Source organism: Sinohyriopsis cumingii, chromosome 2 (genome assembly GCF_028554795.1).
Source record: "Sinohyriopsis cumingii isolate HCF-2022 chromosome 2, ASM2855479v2, whole genome shotgun sequence".
Classification (NCBI taxonomy): domain Eukaryota; kingdom Metazoa; phylum Mollusca; class Bivalvia; order Unionida; family Unionidae; genus Sinohyriopsis; species Sinohyriopsis cumingii.
The window spans coordinates 36,861,485-36,880,603 of record NC_142962.1 but is presented as its reverse complement, the minus strand read 5'-3'; the positions used below and the strand labels follow the sequence as shown (position 1 = coordinate 36,880,603).

General features: G+C 37.5%; 1 protein-coding gene across 1 annotated transcript in view; it reads left to right on the top strand.

Moving 5' to 3' along the window:
* The window catches only part of LOC149804648 (G patch domain-containing protein 11-like), a 37,873-nt gene that overhangs the window by 10,130 nt on the left and 8,624 nt on the right, over positions 1-19,119 (top strand). The window contains exons 3-4 of the mRNA XM_089942801.1: positions 2,490-2,743; positions 9,600-9,827. Coding sequence (XP_089798927.1) covers positions 2,490-2,743; positions 9,600-9,827 — 482 coding nt within the window. The remainder of the gene's footprint in view (positions 1-2,489; positions 2,744-9,599; positions 9,828-19,119) is intronic.

Here is a 19,119-nt window from a genome sequence, read left to right as displayed (position 1 = left end):
AAAAAACTTTTCTGCTTGAATTTTATAATTTAGTATGATTACCTTTCTGTCACTAATTCAGACATTTTGCTGCTTGGTCAGAACATCTATCAAAAATCACTCCTCCAAGCAGCATAATTTGACTGTCAAAGAAGAAGACAAAGAAGATAGATATTTTATGGCACAACAATACATACAGTTTGTATTATTTTGAGGCAAGTAAAGAATCTTGTTCAGGGACACAACATGGCAACCAACCCAATATTTGTTTTTCCTTGAAATTTTCTTTTTCTTGTGATTTTTTTCTGCTACTAATTTCACAAATTTTTCTGCTTTGTAAAACATTGTGAAAAACAAAGTAATTTCATAGACAAATAACATTATTTCTAGTTAGATATTGAAGTTCTGTTTGTTAATTGCTTTTCCCTCAATTTATTTCAGCAAAAGTTTATTTTTACATGTTCATCTAAATCAGTGAGTTTTCAATTGTCACATTACCACATTAACATAATTACAATATATATCCAGATAATCCCAATATAGGTAAAATCATCAGTAAACACTGGCCCATCATGGAATCATGTTGCGCACTAAAGTTAATCCTCCCAAACAAACCTGTAGTAGCCTACCGCAGACCAGAAAACCTCAAAGACATCCTAGTCAGGGTGAAGCTAATGCCAATCATGTATCAAGACCACCCTATTAAATCTGGCCCCATATGATAGAGACCAGCATATTTTCTAGCACAACAGCTAGCGAAAAACTTAACATGCAAGGTCCAAACAAAACGTGCAAAACAGAGAATGTAATTTATTGCATGACATGTATGATCTGTAGCCTTCAGTATGTCAGAGAAACTAAAAAGTTGCACAAAAGTATCAACCTCTACAGATCTGATTGGATGACAAAAAAGCTGTACAGAAGTCTAGTCGCAGAACACTTCTCTTCCTGTGGCCACACTTTCAGTGATATAACACTTATTGCAGTTGCTCACAACCCCAACCAGAGTTCCAAAACCAGGAAAGAATAGGAATCTTACATGATACGCTGCCTTAGAACATTGAAACCAAGCAGTTTAAACCGAGAAGACTAGAAAAAGACAGCCATGCACAATTAAAATCATCTGTTTGCAGACAGCACATTTTCTTTTTAATAAATTCTCTAAATTTGCTTATTAGTCACCCAGTAGCCTATTATTTCTACAATAACAATGAAATATCTGGGATATAATTTGCGTATACAGAAATTTACATAAAATAACAAATGACAATATGGCTCATTAATTTCTAGGTTAATATAAAATACTTTTCAGAATCTTCATCTAGTTGAAGTAAATTAGTTGAAAAGTAAAAAAAACATGCCAAGTTTTATTTCTGTAAAAATAGTCATGTAAAATTTATAACCTCATCCATTTTTTGTTTGTTTGTTTGTCTTGTCTCCTTTTTTGTGTTTGCCTTTGAAAAAGACTCTTTTAGAGTCAAAAGTGCTCAAGCTAGTTATAAACTAGTTTTGCACTGTTCATTGTCATTTTATTGCATTTATCTTAATCAATCCCTGACACACATGATCCCTTGCTGGATCCAGTGCACATGAAAGGACTGTTATTTGCCATATGATTTGTATTCTTTGTGAATATATATATATATATATATATATATATATATATATATATATATATATATATATATATATATATATATATGTCATTTTGATATTATGTGTTAGGTATTCAGTATTGTATGTAGTTTTATTTAATGAATTGACAAAATCTATTCATTTAAATGCTTGCAACTGAGGGCAACTTATGAGGAACTCGCTTCATTCATAGGTTTAACTAATATATAAACAACTAGGTTATATGCTTATCCTAGGATGGGAGTAAAAAAAAAAAAGAGTAAAAAAAAAAGTTAATACAAAATTGGGATGAGTGAGATTAAAAGAAGGTTTGATCATAAAAATACAAAGAAAAGTATTTTAAAAAAGTTTGGGATGCCACTGTGAGTTTCGAAGTCACTGCCTCTTGTTTGGAAACCAGGACACACAAAAAAAAAGATGAATGGGGGTGTTTATATATTAAACATATTAAAATTTATTCTCACATACCTTGTTTAGAAGAACAATTCAACAGTAACCTTGTTAAAATCAGTTTTATTGAGTCTGTAAAATGTATTACAAAAATTACCCAATTGACTTTTGCCTTCTGGAAGCCATGGCAAGCAAAAGATTGGTATTATAAAGAAGTGTAATATATTTTGTATGGATTGAGCACCAATGCAAGGTTCTATTTACCACTTACCTGATATTGTTCAATAAGCTGCCAAATAGTTTAGTGACATGACGTTTAAGTATATTTGGATGCATTAGTCATTATGCTTTTGCCTTTTACGATGTCATTAGATCACATGTCATGTCTTGACAGTTCTGATATAAAAGATCTGACACCTCCTTTTAATAATGTCACGTTATGAAATTTTGAAAGCATTTTATTTTTGTGAAAATCTGTATTAAAGGAACTGGTAGATCTGAACCAATTCCACTGGAAGTGAAAACTGGCCGAACAGGGTTGGGACATGAGGCAGAACAGAAACGAAAAAGGGATGCAAAGACAGCAAGGTTAAGTTTTCTGGCAGAAAAAAGAAAGAAAATGGAGAGATATACACAACAGGAGTTCAGTCAGAGACAGAAACAGCGTTTTGGTCAGAAAACTGCCCAGTTGGACCTGCGCAAAAGTCAGAAAGTTTGTGAGCAGTTGGATTCTCAGTCAGTGAGTGTTGTTTTTGAAGGTATTTTGCCGCACACTTGTGAAAGTCTGCAACTTGAGTGTAAATACAAACTCAAACTTTTGAGAGTTGAAACATGGTCCATGTTTTCTGGTGAATTGGATGAAATAGTTGCTGTCAAAATTTGCCCTTTTGCCTCAGAAGCTAAATATGCCAAAGAGCGAAGTTCTTTTTGCCTTGTCTTGACTTTACACCTTTCCCCATTTGTTTCATTACAGTGCATTACCATATTTCATGTAATTTTTCAGACACAAAATTTTTAAAATTAATTTCAGTGTACAAAAATTTATATGTAAAATAAATAATTATCATTTGGTGGTTCTGACCATGTGCGAAAATAAAGGGGTCATACCTGAGCAAGTTCTATGGAACACATGCTACTCGACAACCTAACGGTACAAATGTACAAAGTAAATGTATATTTTTTTGTCTCATTCTGCTCTCAGCTAAGAATCTACTTGCAATACAAATAAAATTACTCATAAAGAGAGAGGAATATGTGTCAGTGTGCAAGTTCGTCTGCATTTAGAGCATACGCAACTGTTATGTTGTGTAATGTTGGCAAAATGATTAAGATGGTTTCAACATGTATTAGTTATGGGTATTATTTATTGGTAAATTGTATGCAATGATATGAGACCACATTGTCAAGAAATTAAGTGCTACTTATACTTTTACAGTAACAATAATCTCATTATCAAATTGCAATACAAAATATAGAACTTAAATTCACGTTTTAGTTGATGCATGTGAGCATGTGTACATGTGGGTGTGAAAGAGAGTGAGAGATGAAACATATTTTGTCAATGTACAAGACCGTATTTATTTAAGGTGGGTTTTATTTGTAGCTTTTGCAAAGAGAAAAAAGACTTTTCAGTTACCTGACGATTGTGACAATCCTCATGTATTATGACCTTACTTTATTCCATTATCAATAGACACCACTAAATCAACAATTCATTCTTGTTTTAATTACGATGTACATTGTCACAACAACCACTTGGCTATTCAGGGTTATTTACATGGTAATTAAACATGCTTAGCACTTTGGTTATTCCAGTGAAAACAGATTGAGGGCAAGAATAAACAGAAAAGGTCATATCAGCGAGACTGCCAGTAGGGAAATGAGGGTCTCTTTAGGGAAATGGAAATCTGTCAATGTGTCATTGAAGCCATTGTCCATACAGCAGGTGTTATAAGGACAAGTGATCACACTCATTACTTATTATTCAAACTCACCAATAAAGGTAATAGTGGGGTATATCATAGAATAGATTCGCAGTAAAATGTTAATTATATCCAAGTCATAACAGTACAAGCACTTAAAAGATGGTATATGTATATGCATGAATCGATTTAACAGAGTTTGTGACTTTCAAATTTATGATGGAAAATGACAGGGTTTTTATATTTTATGTTTTTATGACTATAATGAAACAATAAGACTAGTTGACCAATGGTCTGTGGTCTTCACTTTATCATGTACTGAGATGTAATTTTTGTTGGATAAGAAAACATCTAAGGGCTTCCGAACTTGTTTTAAAATGCACGTGGGTTTTTTGCTGCGGTGATGGACTTGATAAGGAGAACTAATTAATGATAATATTTAAAATTAGGGTTTGTGAAGTCCTTTGTTGATTTATTAATAAATGCCAGTCGATAATGTAATAATAATAAGAGAGCTTATGCACATGGGCATCCACAGGACTTTTTGCAGGGTGGGGTCAATCAGTCACGGTCGGGAGAGTTAGTATAGTAAGCAGTCTGAAACTAAAGCTGATATTTACTAAACATTTTGAACTGAATCTTGTGACATATTTTCAGCTTCATGTGCATGATTAAACTTGTAGGAATTTATATATATATATATATATATATATATATATATATATATATATATATATATTTATATGCAGTATGATTTGGGAGGGTCATGTGACCCCCTCTTGACCTATGCTACAAGCGCTCATGCCTCAATCATTGTATTTTCTCACCAACAATTAATTATTAATTTTTGTTACAACAAAATGGCAATACAGTATTTTTGATCTTTTTTATAAATGTAAGTCTTAGTAAAAATGTAATGTCCGTTAATTTATTGGATTTTTTTCAAAAAATACATAGTAATATGTACAAAAATTATGATACATTAAATAATTATTATTTTGATAAAAGGATTATGTATGCAAAAATAAAGGGTACAAAAAAATACATGAATTATGGTAATAAGCAAAGCAAAGCACTGATTATTTTGTCAGTTTCCATTTCAAAGAGAAATATGGAAGGCTGGAAAAAGAACTTTTATGCTCTGTAGTCAATTTTTAATTTGATAATCACAGAATTGATATTGAAATATTTCACACATGATCCTTGAAAACATTAGTGAAATGTTGAATTGTGTAGCCTACATGGAACTGAATTGTGATTCAGTATACATATTTAGGTCCATTACTAATCAAATTAAATTTTATCCATAATTTCATTCTAGAAGTATGGAAACTTTGCTGATTTCATATCTAAGGTTTCCAGTTTATAAAGTAACTGTTGTACAATGATTTTTGAAGATCGGTCAGAATGGTATTTATACTATTTCATCAGTATTTTAATCATCTCAAGTGAATGTATGCAAGAACAGAAGTTTAAAAGAACCATTTTGAACAGTATAAAGTTTGAACTTTCTTTACTTCTTCCATTTTTTGTCAATTTTGCCCTATTCTGGTGGCGATTTTGCCCAAATATTGGAGCCCAGCATTGACCATGTTAAAATGATCAAATTATTCAGTGCTCATGAGTGTTTTTAAAATTAACAATACCATAATCTTTTAATAATAATCAGATCCCCATTATTTAGAAATTTATACAGACTTGAAATGATTGTAGCATCAGACATGCCCATCTTATGAAATGAGAAACACTTTTTATGAAGTGAAGAATCATTGTTTATTTGGGATAGTTTAAATCATGTAAGTTTGGTGACTGTTATATGTACAAGATACTGTATTTATCAGATGATAGGCCCATGCTTGATAATAGACTACCCCACTGTTATGTGTACAAGATACTGTATTTATCAGATGATAGGCCCATGCTTGGTAATAAGCCTACCCCCACTTTGGTAGAATTGTTGCAGATATTTTATCAATATGACTTTGTTCAGTTTGTGAATATATTAAGCTGTCCTGATAATGTAATTGAGTTTGGGTACACCTTAAAGTTGAGGGAATTCATTTACATTTGGACTAGTGTTCTATTCTTAACAGGAATGCACACTGGACATAAAAATTCATCTGTAATAATACCATTCTTGCTAAATTTGCATACTTCTTGTAACTGGGTTTCATTTTTAATCAAAGTTTTAAAAAAAATTTAGGCACAGAATTTATTGAGTTTGAGTGTGCAATTACATTGAAGAGCTTTGCTAGTGCAAGGATATGCCCTAGTTCTGATACCAGTTTCCACAGAAATTTAATGACAGTCAACCCTAAATCCTTCTAGGCAACTGCAGTAAAACCTGTCAACATTGGCCACCTGTTGGAAAAGGCAGAACTAACATTTGCACACAGGTGACCTCTGTAATAATAATAATAATAATAATAATGACCTTATTTAAAGAGAGTAACACAATTAGCTAAAAACTAATCTACCTTGAGGCCCTCATACAAAGGAATTCATTTATTTAAGCTGCATCTCTGAAGCCACTGGATATATTGGGTTTGGAAGAAGGAAATAGAGTGGGCATTTCTAATCTCAGCTGGAATACTATTCCAGAGCAGAGTTCCAGAGTATTGGAAACTTTTTTTAAATAACTCCTTATTTGGTTTGGGAATTTTATACTGTTTGGTTGACATGGATCGCAGGTGGGGAGTATTACCAGGTAGCCTATACTGGAATAGTGATTGTAAATATTCAGGAGCACTATTCTGAGATATCCTGTACATTAATTTGGCTTTTCTCAAACAGATTCGGTCTTTAATAGGTAATATTTTTAACCTACCAGCTAAACTTTCCTTGCTTTCTTTCTGGATTGATATTAGCCCAAATGCTCTTTTTTGAAGATGTGCCAGCTTTGCTATGTTTTTATCATTTGAATTACCCCATACTGTACTACAGTAGTCCAAATAGGGTTGTATGTAACTGTTATAAAATAGTTTCCTGTGCCTTTCAAGGAGAAAATGTCTTATCCTACTGAGAAGCCATAAACTTGAATTGACTTTTTTACTGGTATGTTTGATATGTTCAGTCCATGATAGGTTATTATCTACCAGAACACCAAGTAGCCTATCATGACAGACTATTTGCAGATTTGTATCCTTCCATGTTCTTACATTGGTTCACCTTTCAGAATTAGATTTTAAACAAATACCATGTATGCATATCATTTTCATTATTTTTTTCAAAATTAATATATTTGCACCATTTAACAAAATCGTAAAATTACAAGTATATACTGTTCTCCAAATATATGTATATGGTAAATTGTATAAATTAAATCTTCACCAAACTAAAGGAATCACTGATCATACTTTGTTTTTGTGCATCACAACAAAACACTTTTTTCACTACTGGTCATTGATGGACAGCATACTTATGACTTTAAAACAGGACTGACTCTTTGGTCAGCCAGCTTGTATAAAGTAGGCTTGGAAACAGCTGTTAATACTTCATAAACAGTATCTGCTCAACTCACTGAGATGAAAAGACAGCTTATGTGAGAGGCCTGTGATGAATAGGTAATCAAAAGACAGCTTATGTGGGAGGCCTGTGATGAATAGGGAATCAAAAGAAGCCATGTATGGATAATTTTGTGACTATGATGCTCTGTGCAGCTCTTATTAGCTCTAGAGTCCTTGTTGGACTCCATTATTTGAATAAAATGATTTCTTTTTATAGGCAAGAAAAGGCTAGGTTGGTGAATATAAAAGCTGTGAGTGTAGAAAGTTCAGATTTTATAATGTTTACAGTAGTCACTTGAAACTTGATTAAAATACTGATGAAATACTATAAAAACTTAAAAAATATCAGAAATTTTCTTATTTCATGTCACCATGATTGTTGTACAGATATTTGATGCATCCATGGAAATAGGTTTATGTCAAAAATTGGCAACTGTTTCCACAGCAGAAATAATTTCATTTGTTTATCGGATGAAATATTTGATAAAGTTTTTAATTTATCAGCTTTTTTAATAATGGATCTGGATACATCTGCTGAGTTATAATTTGCTTATGATTGGGCTTCAGATATACATTTTTTTTTACTTACTTTTCAAGAATTCTGTTAATTTTCAGCAGGAATTTGATAGATAGCAATATCAGTTGTGGAATTTATGATCATCAAGTTGGAACCAAAATTGACTAGAAAACTGTTTAAAATTTAAGTTTAGACCTTGTTCTGATGATAAGCAAACCTCCCTTGCTTCTAGGCTTTTATTTGTTCCTCAATTATTCAGCTTGTATGTGATTATATATCATACTCCTCCTAAATGGATTGTCATGTTAACACAAGGTTTTCACTAAAAGGCTTCTTATGATATCTAGCTGGTTGTAAATGAAAATGGTGCTGATATGACATTCCAGTATGCTAGCCATGGTGGCCATCTTGAAAATCTTGTTATCACTAATCCAGAATAGATGGGTGTATTGAAAAGAGACCTATGATTTCTTGGTGGTCCTAGATGAAAATGGGGTCCCTTTGACATTCATTATGACCACTGTGAAAATTCTGTTGCTACTCCTTGAGAATGGATGGTACTAAATACAAATGGTACCAGTCTGTTGTTTGCAGATATACCCAACTTATAAGCAAATTTATACAAACATCTGACCACTTCATTGGCCTAAGTCATCAGAGCATCCACCTAGGATGGTTGAGGTCATGGGTTTGAACCCCAGCCAAGTCATATCAAAGATTTTTAAAAATGGTACTAGCAGCTGCCTTGCTTGGTGTTTAGCATTAAGAGGTTAGTGTTAGAACTGGTGAGCCTGACGTTAGGATAATGTGACTGGGTTGTCCATGATGCTACATGTCTGCAACATGATGCCCCATTGCTAGACATCACTGTAAACTGCCAAACTGCACACATTATTGCAGTATGACTGAAAAATGTTAAAGCTATTTTAAAATTCCACATTTCTCTCTCTCACACACACACAAACACAAACACACACACACACACACACACACACACACACACATCAGCATTCTAACAGGCAAATGTACCCTTGGTCCAAAATTTTGGTCTGAATTTCTTGTTATTGCAAGTTTTCTAGGGCCCCAGACAAGAGAATGCTTTGCATGGGGAGTGAGTGAAGTTTTACTGTATTGTTGTTGTGCCTATCTTGGTGAAAGTTCAATATACAGTTGTAGCAATCACTTTGATGCTTATATGCATATTCAACCATCCATTTGTCCACACCATAGATTAAACTCAGTATTACTAATAACGATAATAAAAACATAAAAAAGTTGTTTTAGATTAAGCTCAGTTTGTACAGTTTTGCTTTGTCTTTTTGTGTATATCCTTTCTAGTTAAATAAAAGGCAGGCTTGACAGAACAGCTTGGTTTGGTGCATTATGGCACAGCAACACAAGTAGGTTATTTAGTGCCGAGGGAATTGGAGTAAAGTTCTCTGCCCAGGAACATGCTACAGTAGCTGACCCAATCTTGCATGATAAGTAAGATCTGAAAACGCTGTTTCATTTTGTGAGTCTGGCGTGCCAACCACTGAGCCACCACAACTCCCCCCAACAGAAAGCTGACTCTTGTTTTAATGCATAACAATGCAAGTGCTTCATTATTCATTTGTTACCATTATCGTCATGTTCTAACCTGTATTGCAGGGAATCACTGAACCAGCAGAAAATTTCTTCTGGCCAGAGGCTTTGTTGCCAGAGAGGATCAAGTCTGAAGTTCAAAGTGACCTTGATTTTGATGAAACTGGGGATGGGCCAAGTGATCAGCCAGGCTATAGTAACTATGTTTTAGATGTAGTGGAGGATGAGGAGAAGGAAGAAGAGAAAGAGGAGGAGGAGGAGGAAGAGGAGGAGGAGGAACAAACCGAGCTAAGTGTATGATTAATTTTTTCGATTATAGTTTTAAAGGGTGTGGCCATATTCAAAATGTTGTTGTTGTTGTTATGGGGTTTAATGCCATTTTTCAGCACAAGATAGGCTATACGTGGCGGCCAGTATTAATGGTGGAATATTCAAAATGAGATGACATTCTGCCATTATGGTACTGATATCACTGAGTACTCAGTACTTTAAAAACATTATTCATATACATTTACTGTGAACATCATTTAATTTGCACAAGTTTTTTAGTTAATGGTGCATCACTGTAAAATAGGATCTAGTAAATTGGTTATCTTAAAGTTTCAGCCTTGTTATCATTTAGGCCAGCCCCGTACAACTTTATCTGATCAGTCCATTTTTCATTCAGAAATAGTTATTTATTGGATGAGTTTTCTTTTCCTTAGTTATTTTTAACATAGTATTCAATTTTGAATTATCACTAAATTGTCAAAAACATTTTATTTAAGAATTTCCCATATCAGTCATGCACATCATTTGATACTACCACATTTATACATGGTTTCTTTTGTTTCTAAATTTTTTCAAATCTTTGTGAAAATGTATTGTACATTTACATGTATATAGATTCATAAATGAATACAGATAATTGACAAATGAATCAGTTAAATAATGAATTATATAATTGCATTAATTAATCTATAAGTAAATATATTGCTGTCAATACGTGTCATTAAATGAACTGATTACTAAGATATAAAAATCATTTTGCTTATGAAAAAGGAAAAAGTGTGAGATTATTTAGAATATGTTTGTGATCCTTATTTTAATACCCAACGAGATAAATACTCTCAGTATTAGAATTTCATTATATTTCTACATTTTCAGTACAAACCACTGCATTCACTATTTATTTATTGTGAAGTTCTCATTACAATTAAAAAGCAAAGAAAAGATCTAGAGATGATGAAAATACTTTGGACGCCAAGTTACTTTCTCTAATAATTAGTTTATCAAATTGATACATTGAATTAATTGAGTTAGTAATTGTATCGATCATGATTTATTAATCATAAATGACATAAAATAATAATTTAGTTCCTTCCAAAACTTATTATAATGACAAAATACCAAAGCATAAACACATAGTTTTTGAAGAATGTTTTGAAGATAATGCATTCTGATAAGTGAATATTTTCAGTTCAAAAGAAAATGTTGAATATAATCATGATGCCCAAATGCATTGATTTTCCGATGACTTTGGCATTTGTGTCACATTTTTGGACAGATAATTTGTTACGTTTCAAAATTTCACAGTAAGTTACAATTTTTTAGCTTCTTTGAACTATATTTTCAATTTTCATTTAAATTAAAAGGGTCAGTTGGGTTATAGCTACATTTTTTGGCAGGATGATATTTTGGAAATATGGATACAAAATTTTTGTGACTAAGTATCATGACTTAAGTCCCATTGTTAGCTCACCTGTCCTTAAGACTTTGGCAGCTTATGGGATGGCCCAACATCCATTATGCATCATGTGTCTGGCCATAAACAATTGCTTTTTACCACCCTCGAGGCCATATTTCTGATCTGATTTCAATCAAACTTTGAATAGTGGTCTTTGAATAGAGGTTTATCGCTTCAAAATCTTGGATGAGTTCGATAAAGAGCAAGATCATGCACATTTATAAGATGATCTTTCACCTGATTGGCTAATCTTGTTACCACTCAAGAGGCCATATTTCTGACCCTATTTTAAACTTGGAATAAATGACAATATTATTAAGATCAAAGATGAGTTCAGTAATGAGTAAAATCCAAGAATATTAATTAGATGGTCTTGCATCAGATAGGCTGGGCTTGTTACCCTGCAGGAAGCCATATTTTTTATCCAGTTTTAATCAGTCTTGCAATATGGGTTTATATCATCAGGATCTTGGAATGGATTCAATAATTAGTGAGATCTATTTATGTTAATGATTCCAATTGGCTGAGCATGTTACAACTCTGGAGACTGTATTTCTGATCTAATTTTCATCAAACTTGGAATACATGCTTATATTATTATCATCTTGGACAGATTCATTTTTTGAGTGGGATCCACCTACACTAATGAGTGATCTTGCTTCTGATTGGCTGAGCTTGTTACTACCACATTCCTGATCCAGTTTTGATAAAACTTTAAGTTTCTCTTTAATGGGTTTGATAATAAGCAAAATTCACACTTATTAATAACATAATCTGTTTGACAGCTTGTTTCTCCTTCAAGTACGTTCCCCGATCACATTAATGGTAGGATATAAGCCTGCTACCTCTCGAATCCAGCCCTACTAAAAGATGAAAATTCGTCTTTTCTGTCTATCTCATATAGACCAAAGGGCAATAATTCTTGCCCCTTACCTCCCCTTGCCACCGCCAGGTGTCACTAGTTTTTAAGCTTCGCTTGTACTGATAACACGTACATTATACCTCCAAACAATCCAAGCCATCTTAGCGTTAAATTGGACCATCCGAAGTTAAATTTGGATTTATTGCCTTGGACAATCATTCTTCTACAGGCTGTATACATTATTTTAACAATTTTTTTTTTAAAATTGGGTGACTTTGTCACCGTTACGGATTTCGTTTACTGAAGACCATGTTACACACGCTATTGCTGAACTTGTGTTGTCAATTAAGAGTTAACGCGACACTCACTAATTTCGCTTACTCTGTTAGTAACAGTTGTGGTATTAGCGAATTAATAACATGCTGAATTGCTAATTTGTGCTTTGTTTTCTTTTCTTGTGTCGTTTCAGTAGAAATGTCAACCAAATGCATGAAATGCAAAAAGTTCAAAGCAAAAGAAGACAACCATGACTCTTGTATTGTATGTACCAAGTGTACATCATCTATACCATGCAGCGTGTGTAATACTTGGACAGAGCAAATGTGGGCTGATGTAGTCCAGAAGGCAGCAAAATGGAGGGATAGACGGAATAAGTTTGTCGTTTGCAACCGTCAGCCACAGTAACATCAGCGGCAATGGAGGAGAATAATGTTGACAGGGTACAACAGTCCACCTTTGAACAGGTGCGTCGTTTGGTCCAGGAAACGACGACGCAGCTATTGACATCAGGCCAGATATTACACTTATTTCCCTCGCTTGCTTCCACAGCTTTTTCTGACTCTTTGGGGGAATGTTCCCCCAATTTTAGGCTGCCCAGTGGGCGTAAGTCCCCCCGCATGTCTGAGCATGGCCTTCGGGCCTGTAAGTCAGGACGCATGGGGTTTTTACCGGATCTATCGGATCCATTTCATTATACAACCTCTATGTCACCGGCCGTCCAGCTGTCCCAACATGGGGACCCTAATGCTAAAATGGTCTGACCAAATATGATTTACGGGGATCTTAATGATAAATCCGTTCGTCAAGCTGTACCGCCGGCAACGTACCAATACTATGGCGGAGATTTTAGTGAGAAATCTGTCCGTCCAGCCAGGCCATTGGAGCAGCCGGTACCGGTGATAGCAGGACTGTTGCCAACATTCAGGCCGACCACAAACCAGACAAACCAGCCGGCAGGGCCGGCCGTCCACATGTTCAGGGCTTATCCACAAGGGAGAGTTAGTGACAGTGTCAAGGATGATGGAATCGCGTCATCTATGCCACCTGGTATGCTCTATCCAGAAATGCAAGCTATTCCAGAACACGACTCGGCACACAGTGAGGGTGACGAAACTCCTGCAAATCAGCCGTATACAGATCCAGTCATGGAACGGACTGAGTTTGGCTTCAAGGCGGCAGTGGAAGAAATTTATAGGGTGTTGGCAACTTCAGAATGCCCTCCACCTCCTACCGCCACTCAAGACTACAAAGTTAAGGTGTCTGTAGATCTTGACGGGGAGGAAGAGACGCTGTCCTTCTGGCTCCTTCCCCAGTTGGCAAAAATTAAGGAGATCAATGATTGTCTATCAGAACGAATAGGTGATCCGGGGAATGCAAAGCGTTCTTTTCAGAAAGCTAAGTACCAGCGACGTTCTCGTGTCGCTGGTACAAAACTCATTCATACGCCTTCAGTAAGGATCTTCTGGCCCTGGACAAAAATATGGAAGCAGTTCACATGTCTGCTCCACTGTTTTACAAAGTGGACAAAAATGTGTTCCATGCCATGTCAAAGCTAGTCTGGAACATAGTCGCTACGTCTTCATTGTTAGACTGGGCTTCATTAGCCATTTTCCAACTCGCAGAAAAATCCGACAATGACCACGCTTGGGAAGCAACGGCCCGGATTGCTAGAGTTATTAACAGGGCAGCTCACCATTCCATGGCTAATGCGTTGACTGCTTCTGCCAACTTAGACCTGATACGACGTGACGCATGTCTGCGGTCCATGTCGCTCAAGCCCCATCATACTCTGGCTTTACGGATGACTCCGTTTGGGTCGCCTTTACTCTTTGGAGGAAAAATTGAAGAAGTTCGGAAGCAGGCAGCTCAGGAACTGCCCCTCCAACTCGCCGCCCAACCTTTGCAGGCATTTGGAAAAAATCCCCTGCCACAGCAGAGGGATGATTGGCGGACCAGGGACAAGGGATCCTTACAATCAAATGTGCAGTATAGATCCCAACCCAATGCCAGGAGACAAAGTCTAATCAAGCTAGGAGGCAACCATACAGAGGCGGTAAGAAACAAGTTTCTCCGTCTTCAAGCCTCCTAACTCTAAAAGTTGACATACCCTCCCCACCACCCGCGGACAGCCTACCTGTGGGCGGCCACCTCCGGCAATTTCAGGACCACTGGACCACCTTTTTTCCTCAGAACGATTGGGTGATCCAGGTCATTTCGGAGGGGCTTCTGATTTCATTTATTCAACCCCCTCCCCTGTCCTCCTCTCCCCTCTTCACGGACGTACCATCCAATCGGGAGAAGGATACCTTTCTACAACAGGAGATATGGTCGCTCATAGAAAAACAGGCGGTGGTAATTGTGAAGGAAAAAAAAAAAAAAACACAAAAAAACCGCAATCGCTGGGGTTTTATTCCAGGCTGTTTCTTATCCAGAAGGCAAACGGCAAGTTGAGGCCGATCATCGACCTGAGTCGCCTCAACCAATACATTTTACCACCGAAATTCAAGATGGAAACGGCGAGATCAATCCGTCTTTCCATCCGGCGGGACGGGTATGCCGTCAGTCTAGATATGACCGACGCATATTTTCACGTCCCTATCCACCCCGCATCACGGAAATTTCTCCAATTCGCTTACTGCGACATGGTTTATCAGTTCCAGGTCCTACCCTTTGGCCTCAACATCAGCCCTTGGGCTTTTACCAAGGTTATGGATTGCGTCGTCACCCTGTTCCGCTCGACTTCATCTACAGGGACGGCAGTGTACTTGGATGACATCCTCCAGAAACATATGGTAAGTCCTATTCTGCTCAAAGCTAGAAACAATCTTTTAGCTCTTTTAGATCATCTAGGCTTTCTCATGAACTGGAAAAAGTTCGATTGCCATCCATCCCAGCGTTTTGTCCATCTGGGTATGGAGTTTCTCACCGATCTGATTCTGGTACAGCTTCCTCGCGCTCGCGTAATCCGAATCATCGAACTCGTCGAGTCCCTTTCCAACAGGACGTGGATTTCAGCGAGAGAATTCTTGCAACTCCTCGGATTATTCAATGCGGCGGCGGACTTGATCCCGCTTGGCCGTCTTTTTATGCGTCCCTTACAAATGAAGTTACTGGCACAATGGCGCCCCTTTTCAAGTCCCCTCAATCAAACAATAATGATCACGCCCGAGATACGATCATTCCTGCATCAGTGGCACAACCCCGGTTGGCTATCCATGGGGATTCCTCTGGAGATGTCTCAAGCAGAGATAACGGTATGTACCGACGCCAGTACCTACGGTTGGGGTGCCTACCTGTTGCCGGACTTTGCTACAGTCAGCGGCACGTGGGAGCCAGGGGAGAGGCCTCTCCACATCAACCTTTTAGAAATGAGGGCTGTCATCAATGCCTTTCATTTCTGGAAGGATCAACTCTCAGGAAAAACTGTCCTCATTATGTCAGACAACTCTGTGTTGGTGTCTTACCTCCTCAAACAAGGGGGCACCAAATCACCAGACCTGTGCATTCTGATCTGGCAGTTTCTACGTTGGTGCGACAACCTCCACATCAACGTACAAATCAGACACATTCCTGGCAGACTCAATGTCTTGGCCGACACTCTATCCAGGAAAGGTCAAGTCATTCACACGGAATGGTCACTCCATCAATCAGTCTTTCTTCGGATTTGCACACTTTGGGGGCATCCGATGATCAATCTTTTTGCGACAAGGTGGAATAGCAAGTTGCCCATCTTCGTCTCTCCGGTTGCAGACCCAGAGGCTTGGGCCGTGGATGCTTTGTCAATCAGCTGGGAGGGGTTGTGGGCATTCGCCTACCCTCCCACGGATGATTCTGATTGCCCCTCTCAGATGGAACAAGTCCTGGGTCACCGATCTACTCGATCTAGCGATAGATCTACCCAGGAAGATTCCAACCAGCCCAAAATCTTCTCAAACAACTGCGGTCAAGGGTGTTCCACCCCTGCCCAGAACCGTCTTAATCTTCACGCTTGGCTCTTGTCAGGACAGCCTTGCGAGACAAACAATTTAAACCTTTGATTGTGGAGAGAATCTCAAGAGCAAGAAGGCCCTCCACTCTGAAGGCTTATGAGGGAAAGTGGAGTGTTTTCAGGGACTGGTGCCATATCAATAACATCGTCCCTTTGAGTGTCGGAATCCCTCAACTGGCTGACTTTTTTCTCTGGCTTTTCGAGGATAAACAGTTGGCCCCAATTACTATCAAAGGCTACCGCTCCATGATATCAGACACATTCCACCATCATGGTAGATATGATATTGGGCATAACAAAGATCTATCAGATCTTTTAGCCAATTTTGATTTCAATCAACCAAAATCCCTCACCCTGTTTCCAAAATGGAATCTGTCCTGGGTTTTAACATGGCTCAATTCAGACAAATTTGAACCTTTAGCCCACACTTCGTTAAAGCTACTATCATACAAAACATGTTTCTTGATAGCCTTAGCTTCAGCATGCAAGGTGAGCGAGTTACATGCCCTTTCCAGTGACCTGAACTTTCTTCAGTTCAGATCAGATGGTTTGGTGGTCCTCCTGACGCAACCAGGCTTTGTAGCCAAAAATAGGTTACCATCCATTGGCAATCAAAGAATCATCATTCGCTCGCTCTCTTCCATAGATAAGTCAAGAGCAACAGCCATCCAAGATCCTGTTCGTGCACTCAAGCACTATTTAAAACGCACAGGCGTGTTGGGACACATGTAAGCGCCTCTTTCTTCCGGTCAAAGCTGGTAAACGGGATATCACCCCTCAAGCCCTTGCTTCATGGCTGAAGTGGGTTATACGCTCAGCGTACTCTGAGGTCTCAAAAGATCAGAGTCGCCTCATGAAGATTACAGCTCATGAGATTAGAGCAATCTCGGCGAGCCTTGCATTCGAATGCAATGTTTCGATCTGAGATATAATAGAAGCTGTTGGCTGGCATGCAGAGTCAACCTTCTCCAGTTTTTATCTCAGAGATTTGGCTTCGCAGAGGCAAACCTTGAATCTGGTAGGTCCGGTGTCGGCAGCCCAGATGACCACCAGACCCATTTAAAACAATCAGCACAGCCTATCAGCTTCGCTGGATTCACCAGTGAAATTTCATAGGTAAGAAGATTTAAATAACTATCTTCTTAACCGTATATAGGGGTCACATATCACGGGACCCTGGGCTGTGTTGCTGATGAAATTAGGAGAACAGGTTATCATTCAAATGGGGAATCCAGCCATCATTCCCTAGAAGGTACCTGGGGTGGAGGTAGGATGCTCAGCATTCTCTCCTCCTATTACCTATTCTCCTAACGTTAATGTGATCGGGGAACATATTTGAAGGAGAAAGCAAATTTTTTAGTAAATTATGTTTCTCCGAGAATACTTACCCGATCACATTACTTAAAAACCCTCCCAACCACCCCGCTATGCGAGCATCCTCATATAATATATATTGCTCAGCTTAAAAAACTAGCGACACCTGGCGGTGGCAAGGGGAGGTAAGGGGCAAGAATTATTGCCCTTTGGTCTATATGAGATAGACAGAAAAGACGAATTTTCGTCTTTTAGTAGGGCTGGATTCGAGAGGTAGCAGGCTTATATCCTAACGTTAATGTGATCGGGTAAGTATTCTCGGAGAAACATAATTTACTAAAAAATTTGCTTTCCATTCAGAAGTCTGTTACTTATGATCCTATTTTGATTAAACATTAAATATATGCTTATGTCATGAAGATCTTGTACAAGTTTGATAATGAATGAGACACATGATTGAGTTGATCTTGCATCTGGCTTTGCTTCTTATTGCTCTGGAGGCCAAATTTCCAATCCCATTTTGATCAAACTTAAAATATTAGCTGATATCAATAAGATCTTGGATGGGTTAGATACTAAGCAAGAACCATACATTACTGATGTAATCTTGCATCTGATTGACTGAGCTTGATACTACTCCGCAAGTCATTTATGTGATCTGATTTTGTTCAAACTTGTAATATATGCTTATATCATCAAGATCTTGGACAATTTGAATAATGAGCAAGATCAGTGCATTTTAATAAGGTAATCTTGCATCTAATTAACTGGCTTCCTACCAGTATTGAATCCATATTTGGGTTTGTTATCATCATGATGTAGGATGACTTCAGTTATGAGCAAGGAAATGTGCATATCATTAATGCCTTCATTTTTAGAATTTTCATTATGACAGAGTAAAAATAAGTTAGACAACTGGATGGGAAGAAGTTTAACTACTTCCACATAGCTTGCCTCAGAAGACTCCTCAACATCAAGTGGTACGACAGGATTCCAGATACTGAGGTCCTTGCCTAAGCAAGTTTTCCCCGTATCTACACCATCCTGATGTAGTCACAGTTGCAATGGGCAGGCAATGTAGCTCACATGCCAGACCACCGGCTTCCAAAACACTTTTATATTGCTAGCTTGAACAAGGAAAATGCTCCAAAGGAGACCAGAGGAAACACTACAAAGACATCCTGAAGACGTCTTTGAAGGACTTTAGCATTAGCATTGACATGTGGGAGCAGACTGCCCAGGACAGGGGTGTGTGGCGCACCTCCATCAGAAAAGGTGCAGCTTGTGAGGCCAACTGGACAGCTACAGCAACTGAGGCAGACCAGGAAATCCCAAGCCAGTAACCTCATGATCTGCATTGCTGCCATCCCATGTCTACACTGCCATAAAACATTCAGGGCACACATCGACCACTTCA